Source organism: Alnus glutinosa, chromosome 2 (genome assembly GCF_958979055.1).
Source record: "Alnus glutinosa chromosome 2, dhAlnGlut1.1, whole genome shotgun sequence".
NCBI lineage: Eukaryota > Viridiplantae > Streptophyta > Magnoliopsida > Fagales > Betulaceae > Alnus > Alnus glutinosa.
In genome coordinates this window covers 5,167,710-5,188,423 of record NC_084887.1, presented here as the reverse complement: position 1 = coordinate 5,188,423, position 20,714 = coordinate 5,167,710, and the positions used below count along the sequence as shown (strand labels likewise).

Sequence of the window (20,714 nt, the reverse complement as noted above, 5' to 3'; positions counted from 1 at the left end):
TTAGGGATAAAACGACTCCAAAAGTTAGAGTTGTTTTATATGAAAACTCGACTCTAAATATAAAATAAATAAATAAATAAAAATTAATTTCATTAATTTTGTTTTCCTAGTTATTTTTACTGGCATACCGATGCGAGTTAGTTCCTCCAAATACTGGCATACGCATATTTAAGGAAACAGACGTTCATAATTTACATAGTCACTAAAACTCAAAAAGAAAACACCAACAACTAGCCTCCTCATCAAAGGATATGATACTTTAACACCAATTCCTAGACGGTAAGATGAGTAATATAATGCAGAAAATAGCATTCTTATAAATGACCAAAATGGATGTTATAAGGAAATCTAAAGCTCAATCAAAGAAGAAAGCACTTTCAAATTGTGTTCACATTATAAGCACCTTAAATAATTGAAGAACAATGAACAAAAAAAATTTCATTTTCAGCTAAAACCCTTGACATCAAAATCTAAAAAACAAGAAAACTACAACATTTCAACTGTTAAAAACAAAGAAAAAAGATTTCATAAGAGAATGTGTGTAGTTGCTGTTACCACCACTGATGAACAAGAACCCCACTTTGCCTCAAAGAAGTGAAAAGCTCCAAGCATTAGCCATAGGTTTTCTCATACTTGGGACTTCTCTCATCAGGGCAACATTTCTGCCACCTATTGTAATGAGATTATAGAAATATCTCGTTGATCAAACAAATTGCCCTGGTCTCAAACAACCTTGGAGTCAAATCAAATTCAGTCCCTTCTACATCCATCTTCATCACCATAAATAAACGAAGGCTAAACACCAAGTAGCCTGAAAATATCATATGAAGTTTCCTGCATGTGATACAGTATATTTTTAAATGACATGACAAAACTTAAACAAATCAATTTGTGTGATGCTGCATAAAAGCGCTACTTAATTACAGTATTGAAATCCACTTCCTTCAGAATTTCAACAACTACAACATGCATCTCCTGACCTTCAGAATTTCAAAATACATTACATGACCCAAAGAGCACCCACAACTGCTACTGCAATAATTACCCATACAACTTCTTTATGTACCATTGGCCAAAGCACCTAGAATGTCATGAGCATAAAAACAATGGCATTGCTAAATACTTGTAACATGGTCCCAATTATTGGAGCTGCTATTTAAGTCTACCATGCTATTACATAACCATGCTTAAACCACCTAGAAACCTCAAACAATACGAACATAGGATCTTCATCAAGCAAAATTCATGGGTTTAGCACAAAATTTAGTGATTTTTGTTTCAAAATGCTTTAGGTTTTGATACCATACCACTCCGAACAAGCAAATTTTTTGAAAGATATAATTAAATACATCTAACAAATCAAAAGTTTATGCGTGTCTAAATCAACCACTAGAGGCATGGACCTCCAGTGAAGTAGTAAGCCATAAAACAAACTATTGGAGTCTCACTAGCTCACAGGAAAAAGGGGGTAAAATATAAAATAGATTTTATTTTATTGTATTTTATTTTTTTGGGTTAAATACCCCAGAGGTACCTGAGTTTTACGTGTTTTTAAATTTAGTACTTTAGTTTCATTTCGTATCACAGGTAGTACCTGAATTTGGAAGAAAAAAACCCTAGGTAGTACCTGTCAGATTTCTCGTCCAAATTTCAACTTCTCGCCACGTGTCAACCGCTGAGGTTGACAAGTGGCACCACATAAAAAAAAATTTAAAAATTAAAAATTACAAAATTAAAAAAATGATTAAAATTAAAAAAAATGAAAAAAAAAGAGAAAAAGAAAAAAAAAAAAGAGGGACCACCCCCATTTTGGCCAAGGAGGTGGCCCGGCCACTCCCTTGGCCGGTCTGGCCGGTCTGGGGTGGCCGAACCACCCCCTAGGGCCATGGGGGTGGTTCGGCCACCCCCAGACCGGGGCTGGGCCACCTCCTTGGCCAAAATGGGGGTGGCCGGCCACCCCCATGGTGGCCAAGGGGGGTGGCTCAGCCACCCCTCTTTTTTTTTTTTTTTTTTTTTTTTTTTTTAATTTTAATCATTTTTTTAATTTTGTACTTTTTAATTTTTAATTTTTAATTTTTAATTTTTTTTTATGTGGTGCCACGTGTCAACCTCAGCGGTTGACACGTGGCGAGAAGTTGAAATTTGGACGAGAAATCTGACAGGTACTACCTAGGGTTTTTTTCTTCCAAATTCAGGTACTACCTGTGATACGAAATGAAACTGAGGTACTAAATTTAAAAACACGTAAAACTCAGGTATCTCTGGGGTATTTAACCCTATTTTTTTTTAAGCGCATCAAGCGCTTTCCTATGATTGCATAACTTCAGCATATTTCCTTCAAATTAAATATTGTTGGATACAGCCACTAAAAGACTGTGCCAGAGAATAGAATAGGACCTTTTTTTAAGGTCTCTAACCACTTGCAAAAAAGAAAAAGAAATAATGTACCCTAGATTTTATGGTTGATAGGCTCGATGATATAGCTCAGCAACACAACTCATTATCACTACAAGAAATTGGCTTAAAATAGTTGATATTATTGGTTCCAAATATTATTGAAAAAATGAGAGAGAGAGAGAGAGAGAGAGAGAGAGAGAGAGAGAGAGAGAGAGAGAGAGAGAGAGAGAGAGAGAGAGAGAGAGAGAGAGAGAGAGAGAGAGAGAGAGAGAGAGAGAGAGAGAAAATCTGTCCATCTACAAATCTAGTCTAATGGTCAGATGCATTAAGAGGTGCTCATACTAAAATTCTAATCTAACTGGCTTTAGAGGATATGCCCTTGATACATTCAAAAAATAAATAAATCAAGTGACAGCAGTAGAATAAAGGGTAAAACCAGACGGGTAGTGATACATGCATTATGAGTGAACAACTCCAAGACATATTGAGGTGGAGTCCATACATGTGAATTCCTTTCAATGTGCCTTAAAGTTGTACACTTGTAGTGCACTTAGGCCATCTCCAGCAGTTGGAGTTAAAATAGCTACTCAAAAAGTATCAATCTCTACTTTAACCACTGGCTATCTTAAAAACACTCCAACAATAATCTCTATTCCATTCTTCATTTTCTTAAAATATTATTTTTTATTTTTTATTTTTTTATTTTTTATTTTTTATTTTTTATTTTTTATTTTTTATTTTATTTTTTTTTTTTTTCACTTTTCCCTCTCACTCTCCGGTCTCCCCCAACCCCCAAGTGCAGTTGCCAAAGGGCAACCCTTCCCAAATCTGAAATCCAAACCCTTCCCAACAAAAAAGCTGCAGAAATCAAAAAATCAAACAAAACCCATTGATGCGATGAGAGATCCTTCCCTCAGTTTCACCAAAACCCACTTCTCATAACCCCCCATAAAAAACCTGCCACTTCTCCTTCTTCTCTCTATGATTTTCTGTACCAATCTTGACCCCTCAGTTTCACCAAAACCCACTTCTCATAACCCCCCATAAAAAACCTGCCACTTCTCCTTCTTCTCTCTCTGATTTTCTGTACCAATCTTGACCGAAAGTCTGTGCAAAACCATAGCCGCGAGAGTCCAGCTCTTTGGCTGCTCCATTCTCTATGAGGTTTCTGGGTTTACTCAGATTTTAGGCATGGAGTTGCTCTACAAGCTGACATGCGGGGCAACAACCGTGGCCGGAAGTGGGTTTGAGGAGAGGAGGGACACTGCGCTTTCGGTGCTGGAAAAATGGGAGAGTGAGAACTTGGGGGTTGTAGTGTTGGGACGAACAAGGAGAGTGAGAAAATATTAATAAAAAATGTTTGTAGTGTTGAACAGTGAATAGCCATTGTTGGCTATTTACTGTTCACTGTTAAGAAAAAATGGTTAAAGTAACTAATCTGCTGGAGAAGAAAAAATGTCAAAAATAGTTAAATTTAACTTTTTGGCTAAAGTAAAGCATCTGTTGGAGATGCCCTTATTATAATTCTAGCATTTTCCAAAATCAGACAAGCTCGAATCCCAATTATTTCACGCTAAATTTGTTGGATTCGGATCCTCTCCAGCTCATTAGAACTGGAGAGCAGCCGGTTTCTAAGCCCAAAAATAAGCCACGTGGCTTTTGCTTTTTTATTTTTTTCTTTGAAAACAAAAAATCTCTTCCTCTGAAATTTCTCACTTCCCTGAAAATGGCCGGCCGGCCGTTTTCTTCTTCTAGCTGTTCCTCTCTCCCACCGGTGCCGTCTCTCTCTCCTGCCGGCTCTCTCTCTCTCTCTTTCTCATTCTTCTCTCTCCCCGGCTGGATCCGAGTGTGAAGGTTGGTGACCAGTTTAAATTTCCTCTCTGTGTTTCTCTCTCTATCTCTTTGAAGAACAAGAAGACTCACTCTGTGACTCAAGTTCAAAGATTGTGTGTTGTGGTGCTATAAAAACCCAAAAAAGGAAGGAAGGAACGAACAAACACACGTAGGCACAATAGAGAAAGTTAATAATTGATAGTTTGTGTTTGAAGACGACAGGGATTCATGGGGCTATGGGATCATCGATCTCCGTGACTGGGGGTCTGGAGGCCCGAACGACGCCGTCCCAGGTGAGCGCGGTGGGGAAGTCCGCATCGGAGAAGAAGATGGCGCTATTTTCAAGGTTAAGATCTCTATGGCAAAACACAAAGAGGACAAAGCAGATTCTTTGAAAAATAAAAAATAAAAAAAAATTAAAAAAAAGAAAAAAGAAAAAAGAAAAAAGAAAAAAGAAAAAAGAAAGAAAAATAGGAAAACCCAGATTGAAATATGCAGCAAAAAAAGGAAGTGAATGGAAAAGAGAAGAAAACCCACTGGAAATTGAAGCAAACAGAAAATGACCCAAAATGGGATTTGGTACAGAAAAATGACAGGGAAAAATGGGCGACAGGGAGAAACGGTTGGCTGACCGCTCCTTTCTTCCGGCCATTTCTTTACCTGGATTCGTTGCGTTATCTTGCTGCAAGACAACACAAGGTAAGCTTCGCACCTCATCCTTCAAGTTTTCTTTTGATTTCGCATTCAATTTCTTGGGGGTTTTGTTTTCTCATTTATATTCGAATAATTTTCTTAGCTTTGTTCCTTTGGAGTCTAATTATTCAGTTTTAGGTTTTTCTTTTACAGCTGGCCGGCCTCAGGGAAGAGAGAGATTTTCAGGAAGAGAAAAATGAAAACTAAGTTTTACTTTGATTTTTTATTTATTTATTTTATTATATATATATATATATATATATATATATATATATATATATATATATATATATATATATTGATGACATGTCTTATTTTAAGGCTTTGATCTCTTTAAAGAGATCCCAGCCATAAATCAGCTGCTCTCCAGTTCTAATGAACCGGAGAGGATCCGGATCCAAATTTGTTAGTTTAGCGTGATAAACATTGCTGAATCGCAGCTCTGCTTCGTTGTTTGGAAAAGATTTAAGGCCATTGGAACTAAAATAATGATTCAATGCCACCCAAATATACAACTTTTCACCACCTTGCCTATGTGGCAAGGTGGTCCCCTACTACTTTTTGAGTTTTTTTATTTTTTAAAAATAAATTAAGATGGGGGACCACCTTGCCACATAGACAAGGTGGTGAAAAGTTGTATATTTAGGTGGTAGTGAATCGTTACTCTTGGAACTAGCACGAGGTGAACCACTTTTTGATACAAAGATCTAAACCAACATGACGTTTTACTACAGATGAAGTATTCAGTGACAGCAATTAGACAAAGTGACTTTTGATTTGACGTATCACCAATCACCATCCTTGCATCACTGTGGCCATATGACAAAATTCATCCAGAAAAAAAAATTATAGATAATGTAGTTGCTTGTTCTTCTAAGTGCGATGTTTAACAATATCAACTTCTTTAATAGTATTCATACTTCCAAGAAGAGAAGGAGAAAAGTGAAATATTTCGCTGCTAATATTGGCCAAAAATATATTGTGATGTCTTGAATATTATTTGTCGTTTTAAGAATAAAATTTAATAGAATAAACAACTAAAACCAATTAGACGATTGAAAAATACAATGGGACGCGCAAATAATATTTTATGGGCCAAAAAAATAAGCTATGTAAAAGGAAATAAGAGAAAATGAGTTGGAAATCGAATAGATGAGAAAATGAAGAATTAAATTCGGCACGTCTGGACGTGAATTGTTGCGTTCGGACGCCTGCTTTAATGCGTCTGGACGGTGTGCAATGAGTAGCGTGTGTCCACTTAAACGACGCGCGTCCGGACGGTAGTAGGTGTCCGTCCGGACAGCCTTCTATGCGGCGCACGCCTTCTTAAATGGCGTATGTCTAGACAGTCTGCCTAAAATGACGCGCGTCCGGACGGTTTGTGATGCCCGTCTAGACGGGGTTCGAATTAAAGTGGGCAGAACACCCATTTCTTTTTGTCTCTTCGGTTTTTCTCTCCGTTTTCTATGGTTTTTCACCTTTCTATCCAATCTTAAATCCGACTTCGATAACGTAATCCTCGAAGTCCGATCTACGTTTTGACCGAACGTTTTAAGGTAAATAGCTAAACTCGCATTTTTTGAGATTTTTGTTAAATCTTGTAGAAATGAGTTTAACTTGGCATTTTCTTTAGGTTTGGTGTGGTTTGGAGTTGCTAGGAGCTTCCTGAGCATTTGGTCATGGCTTGGTGAATTTTTAGTAAGTTTTTCATAGACGTTAGTTTTTGGGTATTTTGTTAAAATGTTATATTATTGTGATTAACCCTAAGTAATGCTTATAAGTTTGCAATATTGGGTTTAATAAAGTGATTAGGAACTTTGGATGAATATTTTAGGATTTTAGGGTTTTATGGGTAAATTAGCAATGTGGCTTTTTTAAGCGATTCTAAAAGCTACCTAATGTGATTATTAGTTAGAATGCTAACTAATGTAATATATTGTATTTTTAGCGGCACTTTACTGTTGAACTTAGAGTCGTTTGAATATTTGGGAGTACAAGCGACCTGAGGTGGGTATTCTACTCACTGAGAAAAATATATATTTTTATGTATAATTGATTGATAAAAATATATACATTATTTATGAAACCGAACCGACCATATGATGAATTATATGTTTTGAGGTAATTTAATTAGTTTCGATTATGTTTAAATTATATCAATGATGTTTAAAAAATGATACAGGAATAAAATGTGTTGAATTGATTTAAAGTGTTTGAGTATGTTCTGCGGTTGTGATTTATATTATGTACATTATTGAGAACATGTCATGTTGAAATTGTTTATGTTTTATAAAACTAAGTTTTGAGTTTTAGAACATGTCATGTTGAAACTGTTTAGATTTTATGAAGAAACTATGTTTTGAATGTTTTCAAGTGTATAATGAAACGTTGGATTTGTTTAGTTTTAATGGAATTTGATTAAGTAACAACATGATTTTATAGCATGATACAGTAGTGAAAATATACTGGTCAAGCACAGAATATAAAGCATGTAGTATAGAGCATACATACCAGCAGTATCAGTATATTAGTATCAGCAGCATATCAATATCAGTATATCAGTATCAACAGTATCAGCAGCATATCAGTATCAGCAGTATCAGTAGCCCCAGTTCATGCATATCATGTATAGCATTGTTTTATGAGTAATGTTTTTATGTTATGAGTAGTTTTTACTAGACGTGTTGATATGCATAAGTGTCTTAAATGGAAAACGATTATGTATATTTCTATCGGATGGTTGCATGTGTTAAGATGTCATACATTGAACTTGAAAGTACATGGATACATGACTGCCTAGGTTCGAGTAATGGCATGTCTATGAGTAAGAAGGTTGACTGTTATTGTTCTTCAGGAAAGATATGTTAGCATGATTGAGTTTAGCTCTAGTGCTCACATGATCTACTGACGTTCAATGCACAAAGCTGGAATATGATTAGAGATGGTGTTACAAGTGTTTTATTGAAGGATGTTATCCTAGTATGAAAGAGTAAGATGTCATGTTTCTTACTTGAGACTTATGTGTATACATGATATCTGTGATGGAGTGATCGTGTGCACATATGTTTGAGCGATCGATGAAAAGTATTATTATAGATGAGTCTATATGTAGAAACTTCCAAGGAGGGATGACTGGAACTTCTACATATGTTCACAGTTATATAGTATGTTTTAAATGTTTTCTGGATAACCGGTGTTTGCTGCATTAGCTATTGGTAAATTGTGGCTAATATAGTGTTCGCGCGACTAAAAATAAAATAAAGGTTGGTTCTTTATGAAAACTTAGTTTTATACTACTGAGGTGTTAGTATGTTTTATACTAAGGCGGTGAACTCATTATTTCACTTATGCTGATGTGGATACCACCACAACCGTGTAGATGTTATTCCTGTGATTATAGGTACTCCTGAGGCGGATGATGATCCGGTAGCATATTATTTGGGTTATTACGATTGCAGCCCGTAGCTACAATCGTAGTGGGATAGGACTGTGATGTCTTTATTTTGAGTACTTTAGTATATGGCTTGTGACGTGTGTGTCACATATTATTTTGTATAAGCCATTCTTTTGTAATAGTTATGCGTAGTTAAACTTTAAATAGATAGACTTGTGTTATGGCTCACTTTTGTATAAATAATCGGTTAATTTATAGTTATGCTTTTTCGCTATATGTAATGGTATCATGATTTATTCCGTTGTAGATGTAACTCTGTATATCAGGTACATGTTATGGGGCATGTGTCTATGTTGACTGAACGACACGCAGTCGTGCCACTGTGATGACTCGTTTCATGTTTTATATGTATATTAAAAAAAAACAGGTCATCACATACATGACAGAAAAAAATAAAAATAAATCGGACTATTTTATAAGCATAGTCCATCAATATTACCTAAATACTCAATGAACTCAACTAAGTATCTAAAGCAAAATAGGATTTTGACCTCATCAGCTGATAGTGTTTGCTTTAATTATTCCTGTTTATGCTTTACTAATGCAGTCCAATGACCCTCATATTCCTTTTTTGGTATAAGTTTCAAAATGTAAGCTGAACACTTGCCTAGGCATAATACAAGGGTTTTTGTATCCTTAAATGTACGTCACTAAATTTGTTTTAGTCCTATGATGCATGATACTCAAACTCATGATATCCAATATGCCTACTATGAACAACATAAGAGTAGAGCAAAATCCCAAAAGTCCTGGAAGAAACAAACTCCAAAGTCTCAGATTCTGTTTAGATCACAGGAAAAATGATGGAAAGGAAAGAAAAATTGTTAAAATGCTAATGAAAGCAAGCTCATTTCTCAACAAGCAATAAGAGAAGTAAAACCTTGGAAACAATGATTTACTTAATCTACTAAAGATTAAGGAATTATACCCCAGATACAAGGATCTCAATCGCAGATAACAAATTTGAACTAGGACTGATTCCGTCCTGCCCAGAAATATGCAAAATATGAGTCCCAACAACCAATAACTGGGAAAAATTAATAATCAACATTCAGACACAGACATATGACATGCAAACCTTTGTGACTTCAGAAAAAAAACTTTAACACTTCAACTACATCCAAAGACCTTGTTTTGCTGCTGATTTTCAACTTCTCAATATCTGTTACAAATGCTCTTCCCACAACAAAAGAGAAAATGTGTGTTTCAACTAACCTGTGATTCATCCAGACTTTCAAAGTTAGTCAACAAGCTCAATAAGCAAAGATCTACAATGCTGATAAGTTTTTTACATCCAACAAGATTGAATTGCAAAGTTGAAACAGCTAAAAGAAAAAAGAACATGGAAGGAAGAAAATTGAAGCAATAGAAGTATGAATTCAACTGTTTTGTGTGCAAGGACCATCATATAGCTTAATTCAAAGCAGGAAGACTATGTAATACTTTTCAATGAGCATCTGGCGTCTTAAGAAGCTGTTTTGTGCGCAAGGACCATCATATAGAATAAGAAATAAGGTTTAAATGACAAATTCAGAGCAATTACAAAGAATTCCAGGAATTACAAATTTTTTCGCTTGTTTATCTACATTAAGTTTAACCCAATTTCTAAAAACAAAACAGTCCTAACAGTACAACTCTTTAAGTTATTTTACAGCATTCCAATTCATGCATGTATCAAACTCATAATACAGCAAGCAAGGTAAACAAAGCACTCTTAAGATAAAATCTCAAACAACCAATAACAAAAATGATCATTCATATAACAAGATAGGAAAAGACGTAGAATTCTCAAAACCACCAAAATAACTAAGGAGCTATCCTTGTTAGAAGAATTAATATATTTCTTATTAATATAAGAAATATATTATATTGATATTGTACTGTATTTCCCTTGAATTTATTTCCTATATTGAAAGGAAATATATTATACGGTACTTCATTTTTATAAGTGTGATTGTAATTAGGTTTGACGGTAATCAAATCAATCAAAATTGAATGCTATTCTTACCTAGCTATCTCAATTCCCTTATAAATAGGAGTATTCTATATTGTAAATCAATTAATGAATAAAAGTATAATGTAACCCATTGAGCTTTATCTTGTGGACATAGGTCATAGACTGAACCACGTAAAATTCCTTGTATTTTTTTTTTCCTGCATTTTATCTTTAGTTTCCATTCAATTATATTTTCTTTCATGGTATCAGAGTTATAGGTTAACGCAAGTGTTCGATCCAATGGTCGTGTGAATTTAATTTTTGTTTCCTTTCATCTCCGTTGCTTCTTTTATCTTTATGTTTCTTTAGATTCAAAATTGTCCTTCGTAATTTTCTTCTTTATTTTTGTTCTATTATTTTTCCTTCATTTTCACGTTTCTGTTTTCTTTTTGTTTTTTACCATCACTATTTTCTTTCTCTATTTCCTTATATTTCTCTTGTTCTTTCATTGTTTTGTCTATGATTTTAACCATTATATCATACGACAAGTTAATATGAAAGAGTCCATTATTTTCTTTGATAATGGTGTGTGTGTGTGTGTGTATGTGTGTGTGTGTGTTTTTTTTTTTGTTAAAAAAAAAAAAAATTCTTGTTGTGTTATGTTTGTTAGAGAACAAAAAGAAAAAAAGAAAAAGAGATCATCATCATACATGATGATACCGGCACATTAGTAGCAGGTTCAGTTCCACCAAGCCCATCTTCTCTGTCAGTTTGCCGCCATACAAGGCTGCCCCGCTTCAGCCACCGTCCACCGCAGATCCATCCACCACCGATCGACTCATCCACGGCATAGCTTTGAATTTCGCCCCTCCCAGCCGCCTCTGTTTTAAGGTCTTTCTTTGATCCTACAAGTCCCTTGTTTTTCTGTTAAACCAATAATAAAAAAAAAAACGGAAAGAAGAAGAAACCCTTAGTTTTCTTTTATTCCTGTTGTGTTATGTCTGTTCAAAAAAAAAAAAAAAAAAAAAGGAGAAGGAGAATAAGAATAAGAAGAAAGAACAAAAAATAAAAAAATAAAAAAGAAGAAGAAGATTTGGGTTATACCCGACCTAGAGGAGGAACAAGGAGACAGAAGAAGAAGAAGATGAAGAATATGAAGAAGAAGAAGATTTGAGTCATACTTGTTTTTAAATTAATCCGGATCAGCTCGAATGGCATTCTCAATGTGCTCGTCCGAGTTTAAACGAGCCGATCTTGAACACACATTCCATAGATCGGCTCTAATTCGAGATTAACTATTTAATTAAGTTCAACTTATAAACAAACCAATCTTGAAATTTTAAATCCTAGGATTAAGGTTATTATAAATAGAGTTGTTTTTATTTTTAAAAATGACTCAACTTTCAAAATGGTTCCAAGTGGAGTCGTTTTAAAATGACTCAAATTTGAGTTGTTTTAACAAAAATGCTCGAATCGGAGGTGTTTTAACAAAAAGAGTCCCAATTGGAGGTGTTTTTAAAACGGCTCCAATTGGAGCCACTTTCAATAAACCGGCTCAATTAAATTGGAGCCGCCTTAGAAAAATGGCTCCAATTCGAGCTGTTTCTCATAAAGCAGCTCCAATTTGAGTCATTTTGAAATGGCTCCAATTTGAGACGCCTTAGAAAAACGGTCCAATTTGAGCCATTTTTATTAAGCAGCTCCATGTTGAACTGTTTTTGTTAAAACGGCTCCAATTGGAATTGATTACATATTTTCAAAGGGTCCGTTTGAGTTTATGATTTTAAAAAGTAGAATTTAAAATAACGATTTTAAAATGTGCGATTTAAAAAAGTGATTTTTAAAAACGTAGTAAAGCGTATGGCAAAATCATAAAATTTAATTTTTAAAATCACAAATTAACTTTTAAAATTCTGTGTTTTCAAAAAAACATAATTTTACATGCGATTTGAAAAAACAAATCTTCTTCATTTTCAAATCGCAATTTTTAACAACGTAGTTACTAAACTATTTATGTTATGCGATTTGGTTTAAAATCACTATTATTATTTATGAAACTTCAATCTCAAACGCACCAAAAGAAGGTGAGCCTTGGGTCCCTTTCCCTTATTCGATGGGAAAAATGTTAGATTTACAACACCAATACAACAACTGTACAACAATCCCTCACATGAGGGTGGGCCCCAGATACTGGGGCCCACCCTAATGTGAGTGATTGTTGTACAGTTGTTATATTGGTGTTGTACAAAAATCAAATCTCATTCGATGGTGCCCTCATACACCTTGGGACCACTCACTTGCTCTGGTTCAACCTCTCGCCAAATCTTTGGACCCTTCACGTACTATTTCAACGTGTGTTTTTTGGGAGTGATGCAACATTTTCTTCGTCTTAATTTTGTCTCTACTCCAAACTTGCCGCCTACATAAACTCTGCTTTCGAAGTCATTAATAATTTAATATCTCTGCCCAAGCATACCTTCCACCTTTTTATATGCATACACAAAAATACTCATCACAGCTACCTAGGTTAACAATAAATCTACGTCTCCTCCTCCATAGGCTGTGATTGACATATAGTCAAGTCTACATAGTGCTTCTTGCAACAAGTCTTATGGCGTCAAATCATTAATTACTTATATAAAAGCAAACTTTAAAAGGTGAATAATAACAATAAGATTTAAACTCGTGATTTTTATTTTGATATTATGTTAAACTAATAATAAAAAATAAATTTAATTATTTATTTAATATTTTAACACATTACTTTACATATGGGTGAGGACATGATACGCTTGATAAATTTTGAGGCCTAGCTAAGACGACAAGTTTAAGTAATGTCATTTTTTTTATACATAAATATTAATTAAAATAAATTTATTTTAATATTTATATTATATTTTTTATTTAATATGTCAATTATATAGGGCACTTTCTTTTATTTGCAAAATCTATTTTAGTACTTTTATTTTTTTAATTTTTTTATAACTTACTATATATAGAATGACTTATTACTTGATTCAAAAACATGCAATAATAAAATTTAAAGAAAAATAAAGATAGAAATGGAAATAAGTTATATGAAGATTTTTTTTTTTTTTTAAATTTTTTGTGAGTAAGTTATATAAAGATTGATTTGTAATAGAATGTACATAATGCAGAAAGAATTGTTAGACATTGAAGACTATTATGCATAACAAATAATGAGAATTTATGCACTTAAAGGCTTTTCATATTTTTTTATACATTCAATTCAAATCAACGTTAGAGAAAAAATTATGCAGGTTGGACTAATTTCATGAATGTAAAAATAAGGCTTTTAAAAAGAGTAAATAAGTGAAACTTTTCAATAATTTATAGATGCTTTTTTTTTGAATGTGAATAATAAGACTTTCAATTTGTAATTACTTTTATGATGATTGAGGGCCTTCATTAGAAACTATTTATTAGATTTTTACCAAGTTCTTAAAATTTGTTTTGAAAATAACCTGTATTGTACAATTACTAAGTGGGAACCTTAATTAAAGAGTATTTTATTAACTTTTTGTCATATATATTTATTATATAATTATTATTTACAAGTCATATTCAATTGGGCCCAAGGCTCGAGTTGCCCATGGGTGAGGAGATCGGAACATGAGAATCTTGAAGAATTTGTGAACCTAGCTTATATAAACGGTTCGTAAACTCTGCTTTCAAACTCATTAGCTAGCTCCACCCATACGTTTCACGGTCTCTTGACAAGACATACACAAAAATCATAAGCAAATATTTCCCCGAAGGCCCTTGAACCCCAAATTATTGAGGTACTATACTCCTATATATATATATAAATATATATAGCTTCACGCCTTCCTATGGAAATCACAAGCAAATCAATTATGCCATAAGCGGAATGGCACTAATCCACGTACTCCCCTTATCCCAGAATTTCTCCTTGCCTCATAACTTATCTAAATGTCCCATAAAGAGATCTCCTCTTCCCCACCACAAATATGGGCAGTTCCGTCGACGCTTTGCGAGTATACCAACTTTCCATTTACAAGTTGAAAGACAATCCGCCAATTACCACCCAAGCTTCTGTAGTAACAATTTTTTGCAGTCCTTAAACAGTAATTATGCGGTAACCATTCACATTTCTTTAACGTACACCAACGAGCTTTATTTCCCCTCAACCCCCCTCCCTTGATTTCTCTTTTTTAAAGTCGAAAAACGTTTGTCTAACTCATGACAAAACGGAAGAGACATTTGAACAATAATAAGATGAAAAAGAATCACCTACGTACGAACGCTATACACATTAATCTCACATTGTGATCATGCAGGATCAACGATACAAAGATAGGGCAAAGAATTGAAGCTGGAGGAGGATGTGATCAGGAGTATGATTACTAATGAAAATGCAGACTTATTGGCAACTCTTGAACTGATTGATGATCTTCAAAGATTAGGTTTGGGATACCTATTTGAGAGGGGCCTAATAAGAGCTCTTGACAACTTTGCATCTTCAAAATGCTGTGATGAAAGAATACAGAAGAGTCTCCATGCTACTGCTCTAAGCTTTAGGCTCCTCAGGCAACAAGGCTATCAGGTCTCTCAAGGTAAAACTTCTATGATGTCATGCTGATTCTCTATTTTATACAGTCGAACCTAAAACTTCATGATTTCATTTCCATGTTGATCTCACTATCTTCTTATAACATATTTTGTATGAAACACAGACGTATTTAACAGTTTCAAGGAGCATAGTGGCGACTTCAAGGAATGCCTTAGAAAGGATGTCAAAGGAATGTTGAGTTTATATGAAGCTCCTTATCTTGCTTTTGAAGGAGAAAACATCTTGGAAGAGGCCAGGGCATTCACAAGAATGCATCTCAAGGACCTTAAAGGAGATGTGAGCAAAAGCATGGTAGAACAAGTTAGTCATGCTTTGGAGGTTCCATTGCACCGTAGAATGCTAAGGCTAGAAGCTCGGTGGTATATTGAGGCATACAATAAGAGAGAATGTAGCGCCCCAGATTTTAAGACATAAATTATAATGGTTTAAATTAATTTTAAAACATTTTTAATAAGGCAAAAAAATAATTACGATTATTTATGAAAATAAATGTGTATTTTTGTTTTTAGAAACGTTTATAGATGCAATTTGATAAAAACTCAAAACAGACCTTAAACTTTGGAATAACGAAAATAGGGTCAAACGAACTCCATTTTGGTCGATTCAAAAACTGAGACGCTCGTTTTGGAGTCCTCTAGCTACCCTCCAAATTTCATAATTTTTGAACGTTGTTAAGGCCACGAAAACACCCATAAAAAATACCACCCCTGTTCTGTACAGAAATTCACATTATTCATTAATGAGCAATTTTTGAACTTAACCCAACCCATTCCAATTGCTATCCACAAACCCAACCTACCTACCACATGTTATCTTCCTATGATCATAATTATTACATGAGTCATCACCTAACTCAACATGTGAAAGAACCATTTTATGCCTTAAGAATGCCATTAATTAATGTGTGCTTAATCATCCTAGTTAGATGATTAAATATGATAGTGGAAAATATGATGATTCAACACCTAGTGCAACCTTCCACTACATTTATTCCCTCCCCCTCTTATGATGAAATAATAAAAGATGTCTAGAATAGAATCAAGAGTAATTATGAAAAGAAAGTAGTCTAAAGATATTTGGGTTTAACTTGTCAAAGTAAAACAGAAACTTTGATTGACCAAAACTAAGTCATAACTAACTTGGATTGAGTTGAACCAAAAAGAGAAAGTGTTCCTCTTGACGTCATCTATCTACCCTCAAAATTTCACAGCAATCGGAGTAGATTTGACCATCAAAACGTTGCTTGGAGTAAGCTGGTCTCTATTTGGACGAAAATTCATATATAGCATTACTTAATACTTCATTTGATTGGACAACTCATCACCCACTTCCTCTAATGTGTGCATTCATCACCACAAATGTTGCCCACATCCCACATCTAGAATGCACCACCTTAATAATGATGAAACCCATGTGCCTTGGAGAAAAGGCTAAGATGCATCAATTCCCATCCATTGGATCAAAATGTGTCTACTTGATCCTAACAATTCATTCTCTTATAAAATAGAACCAAGGTGGAAGATGCAATCCCCATTAAGCTTCACTCACACACACACACCTAAGGCCAAGAGAGAAAATTGTGGGATTTGTGTAGTTTTGTGTGGTTCAAGGCTTGAAGTGTGTGCTAGGAAGTATTTTGGTAAGCTTCCAATCATTAGTTTCATTAATTTGATGATATAGGTTTTGATTTCATTACTTGTTTTATGAATTGTTTAAAGACCCAATAAGCTTATGAGATAAAAAAAATTAAAATAAAAAGTAATATAAACTACTTTTATATGTCATTGTCCTCATAACTTCATGAGTTGATCATATTTATATTTCCTTTTTACATTTCATTGTCCTCATGACTTCATGAGTTCATCGTATTTATATTTCCTTTTACATTTTATGTCCTCATGACTTTCATGAGTTGATTGTATTTATATTTCCTTTTATATTTCATTGTCCTCATGACTTTCATGAGTTGATCTATTTTACTTTTATTGTTCTTATGATATATTTTAATCCTTCAAGTTCATGTTTGGTGGTATTGGTCATATAGCCTCGTCATCAAATTATGAACTAATGTTTTAAGATTATTATAAGTAATCGTCTCAAACATAATGAAATGATGAATAATAATAAATATAAAGAGATGATGGTCTATAAACAATGATTTGTTTGATAGATAATTAATATACATATTATTGTGTGGATGGATTTATTTCAGAGTTAAGAGACTGCGGAGAATAACGGTGAGTATTCCTTACTCACTCAGAATGATATGTGTGGCTTTCCATAATGTTGTGGTTTTTGCTTTATTTAATCGTTTGCGCATGTGGAGTTTGCATATTTTGTTATTTTAATTAATGAATTTATAAAAGAGTTGGGAGTGACGTCTCCTAGCGGACCAGGGAGTGATGTCTCCTAGCGGACCAGGGAGTGATGTCTACCTGTGCCAAAATTATTAATAAAGAACAGAGTAGGGAGTGACGTCTGCCTACGGAACAGGGAGTGACGTCTGCCTATGCCAAAAAGATAATAAATTATTAGAGGAGTGACGTCTCCTTAGAACTCGCTAAACGGGAATGACGTTTCCTATTATTCGCTAAACGGGAGTGACGTCTCCTATAACACGTTAGACAAAAGTTACGTCTCCTAATACTCATTGGATGGAGTTACGTCTCCTAGTGGATCGAGTTACGTCTCCTATAACACGTTAGATAAGAGTTATGTCTCCTAATACTCATTGGATGGAGTTACGTCTCCTCGTGGAGCTATGTCTCCTAGATTTTTATATATTGGGGTTACGTCTCCATTCGATGAATGCAAGAAGGAAATTATTATATAAATAAATAAGACTGTGCATATAAAACTGTCATTACTTTATATTATTACATTGTGATGTATTTACTTAATTAAATCAGTAATCTTATCATTGTTGAAAGTAGTTGACTAACCCATATATTTATATATGGGCAGAATAGCCTATTAATACAGGTTACGAAGAAGGGGAGTGTCAGGATTGTCCAGACCTTTAGGTGATCTTGATAGCAGTGTTTGAGGCTAGGATGCCTCCCACTTTTGTGGACTACTATGTCTAGTCCACTATTATTATTATATTTGGAAAACTATATTTATATATTTATTGACATGTAATAATGATACTCTGAGTGATTTGATTGTAAATCATTTGTGTCATACATGGCACAAATAATATTTTTAATGTGTAATTATTCAATTACACTCTTTCTATTTATTTAAAGTATTTTTCTTAGAAGTTTTGATGTGTTATTATATAGAAAAATATTCCACTGCCAATTTATAACTTTGATATTGTAGTAATGTCACGTGAAAATTTAAAAATTTTCACTTACGCCTCTTTGTAAAAGGCGGGGCGTTACAGGGAAGGTGCAAATTCTCTTATACTTGAACTTGCAAAGTTGGATTTTAACATAGTACAGTCAGTGTTTCAAAGAGAACTTCAAGATATGTCAAGGTAAGAAATTTTTGAAGTATTTATTCACGTCACCAAGGCAGTCTTCTGTTAAAGGATGAAATTAAATTGACTTTGCCATGGCTTGAATGTTAAGTTGAAACTTATTTTGCTTCTCCTATGCCATTTAGGTGGTGGGAAGAAATGGGTTTGGCAAACAACTTGAGCTTCACTAGAGATAGACTGAAGGAATGCTTCTTTTGGACAGTTGGAATAGCCTTCGGACCTCAATTAAGTAATCTTCGTCAGGGGTTAACAAAAGTGGCTGCTCTTGTAACCACCATTGATGATGTCTATGATATTTATGGTACCTTGGATGAACTAGAGCTGTTCACAGATGCTGTTGAAAGGTTGATGGTTGATAAGTCTTCCCTTTATATGCCACTAAAAAGAAAAAAAAGAAAAAGGGAAGAACTTCACTTGATATCTCATGAACTTTCACCCATTTTGAAAGAAAGTATTTAAACTTTAAAATATCTCAATTTAGGGTATCCATTTTTCAGAAAGTTTCAATCTCAGTCCTCCGATAGAATTTTCCGTTAAATTTTGTCAAAATTTTTAAAATACCCATCTTTTTTTTTTTTTTTTTATTTAAAAAAAAAGAAAAATTGTTAAGATTTAAGTATTGGTTAAAATTTAATGGAATTGGCAAAAATACCATGCATGAATCTTTGAAAATTTTTATAATTTTTTTTTAATAAAATAAACACATGTATATTTGAAAATTTTGATAGGATTTAACGGAAAATTCTAACGGATGACTGAGATTGAAACTTTTTGAAAAATGGATACCCTAAATTGAGACATTTTAAAGTTTATATACTTTCTTTCAAACGGGGTGAAAGTTCAGGGGTTATAAGTGAAGTTCTTAACAAAAATAAAAAAAAATAAAAATAAAAATAAAAAAAAAAAAAAGAAAAAAGAAAAAGGAGAAGGAAACATTTGCAATGTAATGGAATCCCTTAGTTATAACTTTTATGTTATACAATTAAACATATCATACTTTAAATTCTTGATTGTGTTTTCAGATGGGATGTCAATGCCGTGAAAAATCTTCCTCACCATATGAAGTTATGCTTCTTAGCTCTCTACAACACTGTTAATGAGATGGTATATGACACTCTTAAGGAGAAAGGAGAAAACATCCTTCCATACCTAACAAAAGCGGTAAATGTAACCATTCTATAGTTTTCTATTTTTTACATGAATCACATTTCGTTTGAAATATTAAATCTAATAATTTTGGAGTTTCTTCTCTTATGTTAGTGGGCTGATCTGTGCAAAGCATTCCTACAAGAAGCAAACTGGTGTTACAACAAAGATATGCCAATCTTCAAGGACTATCTTGACAATGGTTGGGTATCCGTTTCGGGGCGGTCTTCCTTGTTCATGCTTATTTTTTCTTGAATCAAAAGTTCACAAAGCAAGCACTTGAGGGCTTAGAAAAATACCACGACCTTTTGCGTTGGCCATCAATTATTTTTCGACTTTGCAATGATTTGAGTACTTCGGCGGTATTCTTTTTTACAACATTCTATAGTGTCTTTTGTGTCAAATGAATTTTAAGGTCTATATCATCATTATATATTGGAGCAACCACTTCACACTAACATATTTAGTTGTTTATTTGAAATACAGGGAGAGTTAAAGAGAGGTGAAATTGTTAATTCAATCCATTGCTACATGCCTGAAACTGGTGTTTCTGAGGAAGTTGCTAAGAAACACATCCGTAACATGATTGATAGGATTTGGAAAAAGATGAATGAAGAGCGAGTAGCTGATTCTCCATTTGGAGAAGGTTTAGTGGTAACAGCAATCAACCTTGCTTGGATTGCCCAATGCACGTACCAATACGGCGATGGGCACGGAGCCCCAGACATTAAAGCAAAAAATCGAATCGTGTTAGTGATAATAGAGCCTGTTTAATTCAATGAGAGATTGACCCCTGTCTATCAATTACAAACATGAATGTGTGGCAGAGATGTGAGATGCGAATGAAAAACTTGTTTCCATATGTGCGTGCACATATCACATATGAAACTCAGAACATGTAGAAAAAACGTCCATAGAAATGTTGGGCACAAGTTTAATTTGCCCGAGCATTAATATTTCCCTAAGTGTAAGATATGAATTTTAATCACATTCTAGTTTCTATGAAAACTAGGAGCAAGCACTACAAAAAACCAAGTATTTTGAGCCATTTGTGAGCATAAAAACAACTCAACATATAGCATATTAATTCTAGGTTAAAGTCATTTCAAACTTAAAATGACTCTAATTAGAGTCGTTTCAGACCTAAAACGACTCT

At 34.0% G+C, this 20,714-nt stretch overlaps 1 protein-coding gene and 1 long non-coding RNA gene across 2 annotated transcripts; one reads left to right on the top strand and one right to left on the bottom strand.

Annotated features, from left to right (window-relative positions):
* Positions 1–336: 336 nt before the first annotated feature.
* LOC133861606 (uncharacterized) lies at positions 337–11,233 on the bottom strand. The gene is made up of 4 exons (XR_009899042.1): positions 11,024–11,233; positions 9,456–9,592; positions 9,306–9,362; positions 337–834 (listed from the first exon to the last, which is right to left on the bottom strand). It is a non-coding gene; the product is annotated as an uncharacterized LOC133861606 (long non-coding RNA).
* Positions 11,234–15,055: 3,822 nt separating this feature from the next.
* Positions 15,056–20,337, top strand: LOC133861346 (probable terpene synthase 12). Its single transcript, XM_062297103.1, is given in 7 exon segments — positions 15,056–15,316; positions 18,322–18,409; positions 18,538–18,756; positions 19,435–19,573; positions 19,673–19,778; positions 19,781–19,920; positions 20,045–20,337. Coding segments are annotated over 7 exon segments (1,197 nt in total). The 5' UTR covers positions 15,056–15,099; the 3' UTR covers positions 20,333–20,337.
* The last annotated feature ends 377 nt before the right edge of the window (positions 20,338–20,714 follow it).